Here is a 17,984-nt window from a genome sequence, read left to right on the forward strand (position 1 = left end):
TCTTTTGTTACCATTCGGATTATCCGTCTCTTAGATTTGTCATCAATTTTCCTCCTGCGGCCACGTCCAGGGAGGTTGGCTACAGTCCCATGGATCTTAAACTTATGAATAATATGTGCAACTGTACTCACAGGAACATCTAGTTGCTTGGAGATGGTCTTATAGCCTTTACCTTTAACATGCTTGTCTATAATTTTCTTTCTGATCTCTTGAGACAGCTCTTTCCTTTGCTTCCTCTGGTCCATGTCGAGTGTGGTACACACCATATCACCAAACAACACAGTGATTACCTGGAGCCATATATATAGGCCCAATGGCTGATTACAAGGTTGTAGACACCTGTGATGCTAATTAGTGGACACACCTTGAATTAACATGTCCCTTTGGTCACATTATGTTCTGTGTTTTCTAGGGGTACCATCATTTTTGTCCATGCCTGTTTCATGAGTTTATTTTTTTACATAATTCTGTTGAAGCATGGTTGAAAAACAATGTCTGACTTTCATTGGTTAACATTTATAGAATTTTAATTTATTATTACTTTTGTCAGATTAAAGTTATTTCTGTGACCATTGTGACTTTTTCTTTCATTGACCAAAGGGTACCAACAATTTTGTCCACGTCTGTACATCTGTTCATAAATCACCCTCTTAGTTTTTTCATACCTGCCATAACTTTTATTTTTTAGAATTCCATCAACATGGCCCTATGGTTTTGCAGTTCAGTACAATGACGACAATGCCAAATTTGTAAAGTTTATCTTTTATTACATTTTATTTTATTTTTTTGTGTCACCTTAGGGCTCATGCACACAAACATATTTTTTGTCCGTTCCGGCCCATATGTGTAACCATTAATTTCAACGGGGCCTAAAAAAACAAAAAAAAACGGAAATGACTTTGTGTGCATTCCGTATCTGTATGTCCACAAGTCTGTTCCTCCAAAAAATAGAACATGTCCTATTCTTGTCCGTTTTGCGGACAAGGATAGGCATTGTTACAACTGATTCACACAAAAAAACGGATGTCACACGGATGTCATCCATTTATTTTATTTTTTGCCGATCTGTGTTTTGTGGACTGCAAAATACTTCCAGTCGTGTGCATGAGCCCTTATTCTGATGCCCAGAACTCTAGTAATTTTCTGCTGGAGGAGCTGCGGGAGGGCTTGTCTTTTTGAAGAGTGAGCTGTAGTTTTTCACACGACCGTTGTTTTGGTCTGCATCCGAGCTGCAAATTCAGGAACGCACACGGGCAGCATCCGTGTTTTCAGTTCACTGCGATTTTCTGGAGGTGTGCCAGCCACTCGTTTCGTATTGGGGCGGCGAAAGATTGGGCGTTGGGAGTCGATCAGGTTCAAGTCATATGTTCGGCCGGAAAAATTGTAGGGCGGCTCCGCGGTGTTCTCCTTGCGTTAATCCGTTTGTTTTGTTGTTGTTTTTGTTGGCGCGGACCTGTTTGCTCCTTGTTTCTTTTCTTCTTTCATTGCAGGCGCAGAATCTGCATTGGTGTGGATCCTGGGACACTCCCTTGTATTTTGGGCGTCGGTTAGACCTGACGGTCAGCAGCTGGGTATTGCCCGATCGGAGGTAGTGGTAAGGTGGCTGGGGCGCAGGGGTATGGGTTGGGGCAGTGTGATGACGGAATTTCACCGTTTTGCTAAGCTAGATAGGGCCCCAGATATCCTGGTGTTACATGTGGGAGGAAACGACTTGGGGGTACGTCCGTTCAGGGAATTGGTGAGGGATATCAAGTGTGATATGCTTCGGTTATGGGCTTTGTTCCCGAGGTTAGTGACCGTATGGTCCGACATAGTCCCGCGTAAGGTATGGCGTGGGGCTAGGTTAGTCGAGGCGGTGAATAGGGCCCGCATAAAAGTCAATAGGGCGTTTTAAGGCGTGGAACGGGGCGTTGTCGGTCAGGCATGTGATTTTGGAGAATTGGCGAGACGATGGAGTTCATCTCAATGCAGTCGGCATTGAAATGGGGTGTCTGGCCCTGCAAGAGGGGATTAAGACAGAGCTGGGTATGTGGAGGGACGCGCGGTCTTAAGGTGATTAAGACCGTGCGTTGGTGGCGGGGGGAGGTACTTGGGGTTGTAAATGAGGTGTGGTAAGAAGGAGGGGAGGGCTCCACGGTTGGGGCTGGACTCCCATGGTTGGTGGTTGCTTATAGTGGTGTTAAGGAGCCATCAGTGGTGCTCATCGGCTGGGTGCAAGATGGCCTACCCCGGACGGGGTTATCATTGTTTGGGGGCTTCAAGGACCTCCTCCCGTATGTATATGTTATACATATGGGGAATGGGTTGTTGTTCATATGCTGTTGCCTATGGGTTAAGGGGAATATTTATGTTATTTGTTTAAAAATGTATATAGAAAATAAAGCGGCTGCTGTGGCCGATATTAATCCAACCTGGTGTCTGTGTCCATTTTTGGGGTGGCAGGGTAGGAGCTCATTAAATTAGGTGGGAGGGGTTTCATCTTAAGCGGGGTGACATGTGGGTCCGGTAAGTACGAAGGGGGCGAGGGAAAGTTACCTATACCACCGTCATGCATTCGCGGATGATGTCTTGCTATTTATTGCGATCCCATGTCAGGCTTTCCCGGCGATCTCGTCGCTCCTTCAGGTCTTTGGTTCCCTTTCAAATTTCTCAGTCAAATTCTCAAAATCTATTGTGTTAAATGTCTCCCTACCATCACGGATACAAGACAAACTACAAAAATCTACTCCCTGTCATTGGACTAATCAATCAATAGTGTTCTTGGGAATAACAAGAGATTTCGCATCCTTATTCTCAGCAAACTTTCAGGGTCTACCAGAGAAATTGGAGGCATTGCTAGGTTCCTGGACAATACCATTTGTCTCCTGGTTTGGGCGCGGAGTTCTTATTAAAACCATATTGCTTCCCAGGGTTTTATATTATTTGCAGGCCTTACCAATACCAATCCCCGAGGTATTTTTAAAGCGTCTACAAAGCATATTTACATCCTTTTTATGGAATTGGAAGAAATGTAGGTTACCCCAAAAGTACCTGACGCAACACCCCAGACGAGGGGAGGTCTCGGTCTCGCGAGGTGCTTAGACTGTCTCCGCCCCCCAATAGGACGTCTAGACATAACATTAGAGGAGGCAATGTTGAGTATTCCCTTAAGATCCCTGATATTCCTCAATGTTGACTACCTCAAGCACAATAACCAAATATACGATAAAAATATGGAATGACAAACTTTTTATTGAATCTAGTACTACACCATCTGACCCTCATGCAAATTTGAGACGTACTCTGTCTATCCTCATCAAGTTTTTGGTCTACTCCTTCTACCAAAGCGAAAACTCTGAATACCCCTCTTTTGTCAACCTGTCCTGAAGATGACACTAAAATCTTAGAGAGAACTCGACATTGGAGTGTTTACCAGCCTTTCAAGTCGCACATGTATTTCAATTTACTAAACAACAAATAGCATATCCAACATCGACAGAACGCTCTGTGTTCGAAACGATGGCACTACGTAGAAGAGAACCGAGGATCTAAACCATATCGCCTTCTAATATGTCTAGCTAGCCCTAAGAAATATTCCATCATCTCTTCCTGGGAAAAAGAATTGAAGCTTAGCTTCTCCGAATAGGAGTTGGGGGTTTTTGCTATATGGGTTCACCAGGATATCCCGATGCGTCAGGCTACAAGAAAACCGCTACAAAATAGTGACCCGGTAGGATTACACACCCCAACGCCTACATCAGATGTTCGCCAAATGTGTTGGAGGTGTAATAAAGATACAGGATCTTATGGTCACATCTGGTGGTCCTGTCCTAAAATCACGGTGTATTAGAGGGAAATCTGCACAAATCTCTTGAGCATTTGCAAAAAAAAAAAAAGATACCAGTGACCCCCAAATGGTGTTTATTTGGTGTTTTTATAGAGCTCAAAAAAACATACAGGCCCTTTGCCAAGTTTTACTAGCGACTGCTAATTGCCACATGCTGGAGACAACCAGAACCTCCTTCCATTCAGCACTGGAACAACTAGCGCATTGGGAAACGCGGACACCCCAAAAATTTGCAACAATATGGCAACCCTGGCAGAAATTTTGAGGTTTTGTGAATCCTTAATGTATAATACTGAATTTTAGCCATACGAGTCTATTTCATAGGCATACTGACTACTGATGGAGAGTAGAACATCTCAAGTGAGGATCCCGAGACGCAAATTAAAAGAACCCTTACCAATCCCCTTCCCTATATTTTCCTTCCCGTCCGTCTACCCAATCTGTTCTTTTGCATGACTATGGTTACATTTTGTCATACTGCATAATGTCGTAACTAAGATTGAAAGAAACAGATGTCCACATAGACGGCTACTCAATGTTTGTTTCCGCACTGTGCACATGATCAATGTAAGGATAGGTTTGTCTTTTCTTGGAGAAACCTCATAAAAACTATTTTAAAAATAGAAAATGAAAGGTGAAATCCGATTGGTTTCTATGAGCAACTAAAGCTAGTTTCACACTAGCGGCAGCCTTATCCGGCGGGTGAACAGCCTGCCGTATCCGTGCTGCCGCTAGTGCACGCGTGCCGCCAGAGGTCCGCTCCGGCCCCATTGACTCTAAGTTCTGGTGGCAGCACAGCAAACATGCCGAGAGGACGGCCGGAATAAAACTACTTCAATGGGGCTGTGTACATGAGCGGTGATTTTTACGCATCACTTGTGCGTTGTGTGAAAATCGCAGCAAGCTCTATATTGTGCCTTTTTCACGCAACGCAGGCCCCATAGAAGTGAATGGGGCTGAGTGAAAATCGCAAGTGCGGATGAGGTGCGAATTTCACGCATGGTTGCTAGGAGATGATAGGGATGGGGACCCGATCTTTAGTATTTACCCTTATAACATGGTTATAAGGGAAAATAATAGCATTCTTAATACAGAAGGCTTTGTATAATAGTGCTGGAGGGGTTAAAAAATAAAAAAAACAATGATTAAACTCACCTTAATCCACTTGAACGCTCAGCCTGGCATGTCTTCTTTCTTTTTTGATGAAAAGGACCTGTGGTGGCGTCACTGCGCTCATCACATGGTCCATCACAAACCGTTTATATCAGTGTGGTCTGTGTGCTAGACGACCTGCAAGGGTCACTGACCACAGGAGTCTTCATCTTGCATGGACCAGGGAGCATCTACGCTGGACGAGGGACCAGTGGGCCTCAGTGCTGTTGAAAGTCGATTCACGCTGAGCAGAAATGATGGCCACCAATGATGTTGGAGATGTCAAAGAGAGCGCTATGCATCAGCCCCTGTTGTCACCAGACCAGCCTTCGGTGGTGGTGGTGTTAGTGTGGGCAGGTGTGTCTAGTCATAATACAGAACTGCCCTACACTTTGTGAATGGTACAGTGACAAGCCCATAGTACTTGAAGAACATCATTAGTCCAGTCATTGTGCCTCTGCATGAACAACACAGGCCTAATTTGATCTTCATGGAGGACAATGCACCAGCTCATCGAGGTCGCATCATTAGAGAACGGCTGCTGGAGACTGGGGGACCTCAAATGGAGTGGCCTGCACCTTCTCCAGACCTGAATCCCATTGTAAACCTATGGGATCGGCTGAGTCGCCGTGTAGAGGCTCATAACCCTGTACCCCGGAACCTCAATGACCTGAGGGCCGCCCTTCAAGTAGAGTGGGATGCCATGCCTCAGCAGACAATAAGTCGCCTTGTAAACAGCAGGAGACGTCGTTGTCAAGCTGTAATTGGTGCTCAAGGCCACAGGACAAGTTACTGAGACTCTGACATTTTGTGGGGGCATACCCAGCACTGGTGTGGGCTTGTGTTTCAATAAATTGTTGGAGATGAGGAAATCACCATTGCTGCTTCTACTTAAATGCCCGACTTTCCTGATATAATATCACTGGAGCCAGAAATGTTTACTTTTTCGATAAATTTCACCTGAAAGCAAAATATCCCTAACTTTTTGTGAGTAGTGTAGATAGAAGGATTCTTTCAGCCTGAAAAGACAACTTTCCCTCATTAGGAGAGTAGGCTCACATCTACAGGGTGGGCCATTTATATGGATACACCTTAATAAAATGGGAATGGTTGGTGATATTAACTTCCTGTTTGTGGCACATTAGTATATGTGAGGGGGAAACTTTTCAAGATGGGTGGTGACCATGGCGGCCATTTTGAATCCAACTTTTGTTTTTTCAATAGGAAGAGGGTCATGTGACACATCAAATTTATTGGGAATTTCACGAGAAAAACAATGGTGTGCTTGGTTTTAACGTAACTTTATTCTTTCATGAGTTATTTACAAGTTTCTGACCACTTATAAAATGTGTTCAATGTGCTGCCCATTGTGTTAGATTGTCAATGCAACCCTCTTCTTCACACACTGATCGCAACACCGCAGGAGAAATGCTAGCACAGGCTTCCAGTATCCGTAGTTTCAGGTGCTGCACATCTCGTATCTTCACAGCATATGCTGAAACTACGGATACTGGAAGCCTGTGCTAGCATTTCTCCTGCGGTGTTGCGATCAGTTGTGAAGAAGAGGGTTGCATTGACAATCTAACACAATGGGCAGCACATTGAACACATTTTATAAGTGGTCAGAAACTTGTAAATAACTCATGAAGGAATAAAGTTACGTTAAAACCAAGCACACCATTGTTTTTCTCGTGAAATTCCCAATAAGTTTGATGTGTCACATGACCCTTTTCCTATTGAAAAAACAAAAGTTGGATTCAAAATGGCCAACTTCAAAATGGCCGCCATGGTCACCACCCATCTTGAAAAGTCTCCCCCCTCACATATACTAATGTGCCACAAACAGGGAGTTAATATCACCAACCATTCCCATTTTATTAAGGTGTATCCATATAAATGGCCCACCCTGTAGATTAAAATCAACCACCCTACGCATTTCGAGTGTATGAAAGTCAAAGTAATTTTAAGTCAAAGCAATGCTGACTTAAGAGTGTTTATACACTTGAAATGCATGTAGACATATATAGATTGAAATGAACCCACCTGCGCGTTTCGAGTTAATGAAGAGAATAAGTGTTCATACACTTGAAACGCGTAGTTAAAGAGGTTTCATGGGATTAGAGAAAACAGCGCCACACCTGTCCGCAGGCTATGCCTGGTATTGTAGTTTAGCCTCATTCACTTCAATGGAGCAGAATTGCAATACCAGACACAACCTGTGGCAGGATGTGGCGCTGACTTTTTTTTTTTTAACCCCGTAAGTTGCTGGTGGAGGCTGCTGCCTGCACTGTGCATGGTGTCGGCCAGCCGCTATTCCCAGGAATCAGTCCGCAGATCCCCCCACCCCCAACACAGACGATGATGTGCGGTGCAGTACAATGAGTTGATACTGTATCTCATAGCCAACGACTAGTTTTCCCACCATTGACGCAGTGAGGTCACATCAGAGACGGGACAACCTGAAACGCGTCACGTCCACTCTGAGATTCGCCAGTCAAGACACAGGACGTCTAAATGTAAAACCTGAACATTTTATGGAAGGTAAAAACACAACACAAGATATACAAATGTAATAATACAAAATATCCAACACTCGGGGGGTGAATAAAAAAAGAACGGAGGGCTCTTCAGGCTGGTGTCACGACGGCAGTGTGTGTGTGTCTAGGATTCTATTCTGCTACGTCAATTAAAGTGTCGCTCCACCTCTCATTACCACCGGCTGCAGACACTTAAAGGGGGGTGTCCGGTTTTACCATATCGGTGACCCATACATCAGTATCAGATCAGCGGGGGTCCGACTCCCGGCACCCCGCCAATCAGCTGTTTGAAGAGATTGAGGCGCCTGTGATTTAGAAATTTTATCCATCACTTGAATAGGACGGCGCAGGTGTCGTTAAACTGCATCGGCAGGTAAACAGCGCGAGTGCGGGGGTCTCTTCAAACAGCTGATCGGACCCCCGCCAATGCTGAGGATAGGTTAGCAATATGAGAAAACCGCACAACCTCTTTAAGGCCTTTTGAACACGTTTCTGTTCTGTTTTTACGGATTCCGTTTGCGGTACCATTCATTTCAATGGTTCCGCAAAAAAAAAAACTGAATGCACTCCGTATGCATTCCGATTTCGTATTTCCGTTCAAACATAGAACATTTTCTATTATTGCTCGCAAATCACGTGCTGTGGCTCTATTCAAGTCAATGGTTCTGCAAAAAAACGGAATGCATCCGTATGTCATCCGTATCCGTTCCGTTTTTGCGTTACCATCTATTGAAAATGTTATGCTTAGCCCGATTTTTTTATGTTCTTACTGTTTAAACATTATTGTATGCTTCCGTTTCCGATCTGCAAAAAACGGATCACAAACGGAACGGAAAACAGAAACACTACTGAAACAAAAAAACGGATCCGCAAAACCATACGGTCGTGTGCAGGAGGCCTAAGTCATTTGTCTTCTTCACCTGTTTTTCCAGTTCATTGTTAAAATAAATATTCTGGAAACCATCAACAAGGAGGTCAGCTGCTGTGGACTGATGCCAGTTTTATCATTGGCCTCTATGTAGGGTTTTTTGTGTTCTGCTACAAATGTAGGTAGGATTGGCTCCTTAAAGGGGTATCCCAACCAAAAGCATTGATCACCCATCCACTGGACAGCTAGATTGCTGGGTGCCAAACGCTGGGACACCCACTGGTTGCTAGACCCCAGTCTCCTCAGCTGTGGGGACAGGAGGAGGTGAATGGAGCAATGGTTGAGCAGGTCAGCCATACCATTTTTAATGACTATGCAGAGATCCTGCTTGTTGATGGTTTCCATGTAGCAACATATAAAAGAAGGCAAAGGCTCATTATATTTCCCCCTCAGTCAGCAGAATAAGAGTAGTGGGTTTGATAAAGAATAGAATACAAAACGACAAGATTATATCTGGAACATCGATTATAATAAAATACTCCTCTAGGGAAGGCGCCTCTTCTTGTCCTGGAAGACTCATTTACATATTGATGAAAAAGGGGGTGTGGCCTGGTAACCTCATTTCCATACACTATCTGACGCTGAATAGTGACCCCCCCCCTCCCAATTGCAGCCTCTGAGTACCCCGGGAATCAAACACATCAAGGTGGAATCATAATCCAGAGCTGAATTCATAATTCTGCAGACTTCGGAGCTGAAATCTTCATTGCCCCCCCCCCCCTGCATTAAGCTGTTAGGACTGCGTCTGATGACAAGCTCGCTGTTTCCAATACCTACAGTAATTTGGTGCCACATGGAGGGAGCAACGTGTATGGCTTTTCTATACATCTTTGCAACAGCGCCACCGCTGGCCCCATAGGTCGCTTCTGGTACTGCAGCTCAGCTCCACTGAAGTCAATGGGGCTGAGCTGCAATACCGCACACGATCTGTGGGCAGGTGTGGAGCTGTTTTGGGAAGAAATCAGCCAGCTTTTTCTAATCCTCTCCTTGACCATTTAAGATCACAGAAGATCCTCAAAAGCTACATCCTGGGGGGTCGACGAATTCTGTCTCATAAAAGGGGGATGTCCTGGGTCACCCCATTAAATATGATTTAGAAATTTGTATCATTGCACAACTTTTTAACATATGTGTTTGGTGATGCTTCCCCTTTAACGCTGAGGTCTCTATCGCCACCTAGTGGCACTGCATATATCTCTTCTTTACAGTATGTGTGTGTATACAGTGTATATATATTATTTTTTTTATTAAATTTTTTTTATTGTGTCTCTCAGGGTGCTTCCCAACCCCCTAGACTTCCTAAATACCCCAGTACCACATGAGATCCAGGCTCTATAGGTGCCTATTCTAATATACATCATATCTACTCTGACCACGATGCCCGGTCAATAGGGGAAGAACATAATAAATAACGTTTCATCTACTCTACATCAATTAGAAAATCGCCTCTTCCTCTCCTGACTCTGCTCCTCAAGACGACAACGAATACAACAGGGAGATAACGGAGGGACCCGAAGCTATGTAACCGGCTTGTGCTTATACGGCTAGACCTGCCCACGCTGAGCGAGCCGAGCTCCGCCTCTGCATAGATGCCGCCCACTTAGAGCGGCAATGGAACCGTCCACATCGTGTCCGCATGCAGTCGATGAAGTAACATAAATATGGCGGTGTATTGTCCACAAGGGGGTGACGGAGCCCTCCGTACAATCTTTTAGTGCTGGGCGTGTCAGGGGTTAGGATTCTCAGGGTGACTGTAAGTCGTATCCACGCTCTATTTTATGTTCTTCAGTAATGCCGTCCGGGCGTTAACAACCGCCTTAAAGGCGTCTTCGCTCCCAGGGGCCACGCATTTGTCCGGGTGGAGGAGAACAGCGAGCTTCCGATACGCTTTGTTAACCTCTTCCCTTCAAGGTAAAAAAAAAAAGAAAAGAAATTACATAATAATAAAGAGGGTAATACTAAAGTAAGTGGACAGACAGCAAATAAAACTGAGCCTGTAGCGCCACCTATTGGCAACTTTTGCTATACTCATTACACAAATACCCATGAATCAGTCACCATTAGGGTCCCCTCATTCACACTAGCACTTATTGCCACAAAATTTATAATACCGCCATATGGAGGCAAATAGTACTGCTAATTAGTACCTGAAAAATAATGCTTATAGTAGATAAATACTACTACCATACAGTGTCCACATATTACCCTCATAAAGTGCCCACACAATAATGCTATTCAGGGTACAAATAATACCGCCATATAACATCTAAATAGTACTCCGATACAGTGTCTACATAACATGGTCTATGTAGTGTATAGTTTATGTGGTGCAAATCAAAGTGTCATTTGTCAAACTGCCATACAGTACCAACAGAAAACCCCCATATAGTGGCCAAATAATATTATAATATACTCTGAAGGGCTTGTATATGGTGGTCGAGGGCAGTGAAAGGGTTAATGGCTAAATCTACAGCGAGTCCTCCCAAGCTCCATTTCTTTCGCCCTTACATGCCTAGGGAAGAAGGGGGGGGGGGGGGTTGTGCCTTTCATACACAAACCAAATTTCACCAAAAATGTCACCAAATGTATTTTTTGTTTCTTCCACCTCACTTTTTGCAGGAGACATGGGGCTTTGTTTTTATTTAAAATTGGAAAAAATCTATTAAAATTTTGTAGGTCTGTCTTGGGCATTAATGGTCCTCAGAATTGTGACCTCTTTGGTGTACTTGAGGACACTTGAGAAACAATTATCTAGGGCAGTGAAAGGGTTAACAGTTAAATCCCCGGTGGTCTAGGGCAGTGAATGGTTCTATTATTAAAACCCTGGTGGTCTAGGGCATTGAAAGGGTTAACAGTTAAATCCCCGGTGGTGTAGGGCAGTAAAAGGGTAAACAGTTAAATCCCCGGTGGTGAAGGGCAGTAAAAGGGTAAACAGTTAAATCCCCGGTGGTCTAGGGCAGTGAATGGTTCTATTATTAAAACCCTGGTGGTCTAGGGCATTGAAAGGGTTAACAGTTAAATCCCCGGTGGTCTAGGGCAGTGAAAGGGTAAACAGTTAAATCCTCGGTGGTCTAGGGCAGTGAATGGTTCTATTATTAAAACCCTGGTGGTCTAGGGCATTGAAAGGGTTAACAGTTAAATCCCCGGTGGTCTAGGGCAGTGAAAGGGTAAACAGTTAAATCCTCGGTGGTCTAGGGCAGTGAATGGTTCTATTATTAAAACCCCGGTGGTGTAGGGCAGTAAAAGGGTAAACAGTTTGAATGGTTCTATTATTAAACGCCTGGTGGTCTAAGGCATTGAAAGTGTTGACAGTTAAACCCCCAGTGGTCTAGGGCGGTGAATGGTTCTATTATTAAACCCCCAGTGGTCTAGGGCGGTGAATGGTTCTATTATTAAACCCCTGGTGGTCTAGGGCAGTGAATGGTTCTATTATTAAACCCCTGGTGGTCTAGGGCAGTGAATGGTTCTATTATTAAACCCCTGGTGGTCTAGGGCAGTGAAAGGGTAAACAGTTAAACCCCCAGTGGTCTAGGGCGGTGAATGGTTCTATTATTAAACGCCTGGTGGTGTAGGGCATTGAAAGGGTTAACATTTAATACCACCCTTTCCTCCCCTGGTCTAAGGCAGTGAAAGGGTTAACAGTTAATCCCCTGCAGGTCAAGGGCAGTGAAAGGGTAAAAAGTTAAACCCCAGCATTTGGAACCCAACTGGTCAAACACAAGTAGGTTTAGATCTTTAGACAACCCCTTTAATGGTAAAGCCCCTGGTGGTCTAGGGTAGTGAATGGCTTGACCAGTTAAAGGGGTTGGCTCATCAGAGACATTGGTGGCATATTACTAGCGCAAAGCGGTCTCCATTAATCTCTACGGGACTGCTGAAAATAGCGGGGCGAGCTTGCCCTAGAAAGGAGCAGCGAGCACGCCGCACATCCATAGGTGCGGGTCTCAGAGGTGGAACCCTCACCTATCTGACTTTGATGACATATCCTATAAAGATGCCACCAAAGTCCCAGATGAAACGAGCCCTTTAAGCCCCGGGTGATCTAGGGCAGTAAGGAGGTTAGATGCATGGTGGTCCGGGTGTTACATGTGGAGGTAGCCGACAGAGCATGTTCCTGAGTCACACTGCTGATGGCTCCTGTCCTCATTGCACCCCTGGGGGCCCTATACAACTGCCCAGATGGCCAGCCCCTATCACAGGCTCACTGATGACATCACATCTTCTTATAAGATTATAACAGACAGGAGTTTACACTCATATGCTCACCTGGTGGCCCCCGGCTTCACCCCCAACATGTCCCAGCTGTCCTTGCTGTTGCGAATCCGCCGAATAGAATCCGCCTGCTCTTTGGTGAACCCGATGTTAATGGAGGACATGGGCTTCTTGCCGCCGTTGTCACATAAGTCCACGATGGCCGAGTAAAAAGCCTTACAAGAGAATACAAAGAGCGGATTACTTTTACCGATGTAGCAGAGTTGTGTTCGTCATTGGTTGTGGTTTTTTTTGTATGCTTCATTAACGAATGGTTTTCCTATGTAACACCATATATAACACTTTACCATACTGCCATGACAGACTCGGCTCTGCTACATTACCTGGAACATCTCGTTGATTCCTTCCCCGCTTTGTGCAGAAGTTTCAAAGTACAGGAAGCCCCTGCTCTCGGCCCAGAGTCGCCCCTCGCTCTCGTCCACGACCCTATGCTTGGTGCAGTCGATCTGTAACATGACACATAGTGACCTTATGGGGGCGCTGTGTATACGCCGTATAGTATTATTCTTCTGGTGACGCCCTCCCATGACACGGGGCGGCTCCGCACGCACCTTGTTTGCACAGACGGCAAAGACAATGTTGTCAATGTTCCCCTGCGGGCCCAGCTCCTGCTTCATCTCAGACAGCCAGGCGTCCAGGCTGTTGAAAGACTCCTTCAGACAGATGTCATACACCAGGATCACCCCCTGCGTGTCCTTGTAGAACTCGTTCCGGACCTTGGAGGAGGGGGGGAGACACAGGACACTGGAGTTTATAACACATCTCAATGGGTGCAAAAGTAAAACCGTCTCAATTTTGCAAGTTTTTGGCTGATATGAGGATCTCCCTTAAAAAAAAAAAAAAATGAGGTTCTGCAGCAGCAGGGCTGTGTATTAGAAGGCATATTGTACCCCTCTCCCCCAGTGTAAATTAAAGTGAAACTCCACCATAGATTAGCATTGGCTCTGTAGTCAGTAAATATAAAACTCAGCTAAACTAGTTGGAAACCATCAGCAAGCAGGTGCTCTGAAGCCGCCTTTTACCTCTTATGCCCCATAAAGATTCTCCAATGGATCGAAAAGGTAAAAATGAAGCGACTTTGCAAACAGTCCTGACTGACAAGGTGAAATCCTTTTTGCGTCTACAGCTCCTATAAAGAACCGTCTCCATGGTGACAGACTACAAACAAACCCTGTGTAGTCAGGCTGAGCAGGCAGGCTCTCTTCCGTCTAATCCCTACTACTTCCTAACATACACGCACAAAGTAAGTGGCAGATAGAAGGGAGTATGACCGCAAGATCAGACTACACAGGCTTTGTTTGTTGTCTGTTACCACGGAGACAACATTTTAAAATATTTTTTTTTCAGCTTTGTTTTATCGCGACAATCCAGAAGCCGTAACTTTTTTATTTTTCCACCAATATAGCCGTATGACCGCTTGTTTTTTGCGGGATGAGTTGCAGTTTCTACTGGTACCAATTAATTATTTATTGTACAACGGCGACGGGACCCAATATGATTTTTATGGTGATTATTATTATTTTTTACTTCTTATACCTACCTCATAGAAGAAAGGGTGGCCCGCCATGTCGAATATATTAACCTTTATCTCTCGCTCTCTGACTTGCACTCTGAAAAATAAATAAATAAATCAGAAATCGGTCAGGATCTGGGGTGAGGCTACGCAGGTCGCTTCGGGAGGTGGACGGTCAGTCACAATACAAGATGGCTGCTGCGCTAACAAGTCTATTTTGTGCCTCTAAATATAATAGTCTCTGATGATGTCATCATGCTCTCGATATACAAGACCGCCAGCAGGTGGCGGCATCACACTGTATATGGAGGCTGGTAGCTGGCACTGTATGATGACACGTGACGCGTCCTGTAGGATTTGGTACTTACTTAGTGACCCCATAATCTATCCCGATAGTCGTCTGATACTTGGGGACGAATCGCTTTTCGCAGTAACGCTTTATAATGCAGCTCTGGGGAGAGGAAACAAAGACATTAGTCCTGTCTGTACACCCAGGACATCTATACAGCCCCCAACACTGACCATGATACACTGTAACACAACTTCAGAAGTGTAATGTATCTACAAAGAGACTCCACCAGCAGAATAGTGAGTACAGCTCTGCAGTATAATACAGGATGTAACTCAGGATCAGTACAGGATAAGTAATGTAATGTATGTACACAGTGACTCCACCAGCAGAATAGTGAGTGCAGCTCTGGAGTATAATACAGGATGTAACTCAGGATAAGTACAGGATAAGTAATGTAATGTATGTACACAGTGACTCCACCAGCAGAATAGTGAGTGCAGCTCTGGAGTATAATACAGGATGTAACTCAGGATCAGTACAGGATAAGTAATGTATGTACACAGTGACTGCACCAGCAGAATAGTGAGTGCAGCTCTGGAGTATAATACAGGATGTAACTCAGGATAAGTACAGGATAAGTAATGTAATGTATGTACACAGTGACTCCACCAGCAGAATAGTGAGTGCAGCTCTGGAGTATAATACAGGATGTAACTCAGGATCAGTACAGGATAAGTAATGTATGTACACAGTGACTGCACCAGCAGAATAGTGAGTGCAGCTCTGGAGTATAATACAGGATGTAACTCAGGATCAGCACAGGATAAGTAATGTATGTACACAGTGACTCCACCAGCAGAATAGTGAGTTCAGCTCTGGAGTATAATACAGGATGTAACTCAGGATCAGTACAGGATAAGTAATGTATGTACACAGTGACTGCACCAGCAGAATAGTGAGTGCAGCTCTGGAGTATAATGCAGGATGTAACTCAGGATCAGTACAGGATAAGTAATGTAATGTATGTACACAGTGACTCCACCAGCAGAATAGTGAGTGCAGCTCTGGAGTATAATACAGGATGTAACTCAGGATCAGTACAGGATAAGTAATGTATGTACACAGTGACTGCACCAGCAGAATAGTGAGTGCAGCTCTGGAGTATAATACAGGATGTAACTCAGGATCAGTCCAGGATAGACTTACTTCGTACAGACATACCAATGACAGACACAGGGAGGATCTGGGGGTGTGAACCTCATTAATGCTAAATCACTTTTGTTCGGGCAGCCGATATTACTCTGATAACTCATGCATTGCAGTCCTATTACACGGGTACTGTATGAGGGTCGGTATGTACTGGCGGAGGCGAGGTATGTCCTGTGCAGACGTAGCACAGCAGGTGTCTGGGAGCTGCAGGGTGACCACACGCCACAGTCACTTACAATTTAAAGGGCCAGTACATAAAGTTTTAGCACCTTCCACTAATCTGTAATATCTGAGTTTACTAACCCAGACGACCACCTCTATTCACTTCTACATGTGTAGATTAGGGGGCAGGGGGCACACCACGGACGCGGTCGGGGGGCTGTTCCAAAAAGTACAAGTAACAATGTATTTGTAAAAGGTTGTGCAGATATACGGGGTTTATATGGTGAGACTGTGCAGTGTGGGGCGTGACGACAGGACTCCGCTATGCGGGGGTAGTGGGGGGTTTGCAAAGCGTTCACAGACCGGTCTGGACACGTCGCTGTCATATAATCCGGGTAATGACAGGCGAGAGCAGAAAACGCTGCAGATGAGCCCTGACCTTACTCTACATACATCACTCCGCAGCAGGGGCCACAACTGGGTCTGCTCAGGGGGCCACACTGTCAGATCCCATAATTCACGGCTGAAATATGCACCAACCCCCCATCTGGTACCTCTGAGAGGAGGAGGCAGTTATGGAATCAGCTGGGACACCACCTTGTCTCCTCCGCTCTGTAGTGCCCCCATAACAGAGACAGTCACACAGAGCCCCCACTATAGACCTATCAGTGCCCCCGTAACATAACCAGTCACACAGAGCCCCCACTATAGACCTATCAGTGCCCCCGGCACATAACCAGTCACACAGAGCCCCCACTATAGACCTATCAGTGCCCCCGGTACATAACCAGTCACACAGAGCCCCCACTATAGACCTATCAGTGCCCCCGGCACATAACCAGTCACACAGAGCCCCCACTATAGATCTATCAGTGCCCCCGTAACATAACCAGTCACACAGAGCCCCCACTATAGACCTATCAGTCCCCCCGTAACATACCCAGTCACACAGAGCCCCCACTATAGACCTATCAGTCCCCCCCGTAACATAACCAGTCACACAGAGCCCCCACTATAGACCTATCAGTGCCCCCGGCACATAACCAGTCACACAGAGCCCCCACTATAGACCTATCAGTGCCCCCGGCACATAACCAGTCACACAGAGCCCCCACTATAGACCTATCAGTGCCCCCGGCACATAACCAGTCACACAGAGCCCCCCACTATAGACCTATCAGTGCCCCCATAACAGAGACAGTCACACAGAGCCCCCACTATAGACCTATCAGTGCCCCCGGCACATAACCAGTCACACAGAGCCCCCACTATACACCTATCAGTGCCCCCATAACAGAGACAGTCACACAGAGCCCCCACTATAGATCTATCAGTGCCCCCGGCACATAACCAGTCACACAGAGCCCCCACTATAGACCTATCAGTGCCCCCGGCACATAACCAGTCACACAGAGCCCCCACTATAGACCTATCAGTGCCCCCGGCACATAACCAGTCACACAGAGCCCCCACTATAGACCTATCAGTGCCCCCATAACAGAGACAGTCACACAGAGCCCCCACTATAGACCTATCAGTGCCCCCGGCACATAACCAGTCACACAGAGCCCCCACTATAGATCTATCAGTGCCCCCGTAACATAACCAGTCACACAGAGCCCCCACTATAGACCTATCAGTGCCCCCGTAACATAACCAGTCACACAGTGCCCCCATAACAGATCTATCAGTGCCCCCGTAACATAACCAGTCACACAGTGCCCCCACTATAGACCTATCAGTGCCCCCATAACAGAGACAGTCACACAGAGCCCCCACTATAGACCTATCAGTGCCCCCGGCACATAACCAGTCACACAGAGCCCCTACTATAGACCTATCAGTGCCCCCATAACAGAGACAGTCACACAGAGCCCCCACTATAGATCTATCAGTGCCCCCGGCACATAACCAGTCACACAGAGCCCCCACTATAGACCTATCAGTGCCCCCATAACAGAGACAGTCACACAGAGCCCCCACTATAGACCTATCAGTGCCCCCGGCACATAACCAGTCACACAGAGCCCCCACTATAGATCTATCAGTGCCCCCGTAACATAACCAGTCACACAGAGCCCCCACTATAGACC

General features: G+C 45.7%; 1 protein-coding gene across 1 annotated transcript in view; it reads right to left on the reverse strand.

The window, feature by feature from the left end:
* Window positions 1-8,296: 8,296 nt before the first annotated feature.
* Window positions 8,297-17,984, reverse strand: part of DNAJC27 (DnaJ heat shock protein family (Hsp40) member C27) — a 47,963-nt gene continuing 38,275 nt past the window's right edge. Inside the window, exons 3-8 of the mRNA XM_044289364.1 lie at window positions 14,597-14,679; window positions 14,256-14,325; window positions 13,267-13,431; window positions 13,039-13,161; window positions 12,710-12,870; window positions 8,297-10,347 (exon numbers count right to left, since the gene is read on the reverse strand). Of these exons, the coding sequence (XP_044145299.1) occupies window positions 10,215-10,347; window positions 12,710-12,870; window positions 13,039-13,161; window positions 13,267-13,431; window positions 14,256-14,325; window positions 14,597-14,679 (735 nt within the window). The 3' untranslated portion in view covers window positions 8,297-10,214. The remainder of the gene's footprint in view (window positions 10,348-12,709; window positions 12,871-13,038; window positions 13,162-13,266; window positions 13,432-14,255; window positions 14,326-14,596; window positions 14,680-17,984) is intronic.

The sequence above is a fragment of the Bufo gargarizans genome, chromosome 4 (assembly GCF_014858855.1).
Source record: "Bufo gargarizans isolate SCDJY-AF-19 chromosome 4, ASM1485885v1, whole genome shotgun sequence".
NCBI lineage: Eukaryota > Metazoa > Chordata > Amphibia > Anura > Bufonidae > Bufo > Bufo gargarizans.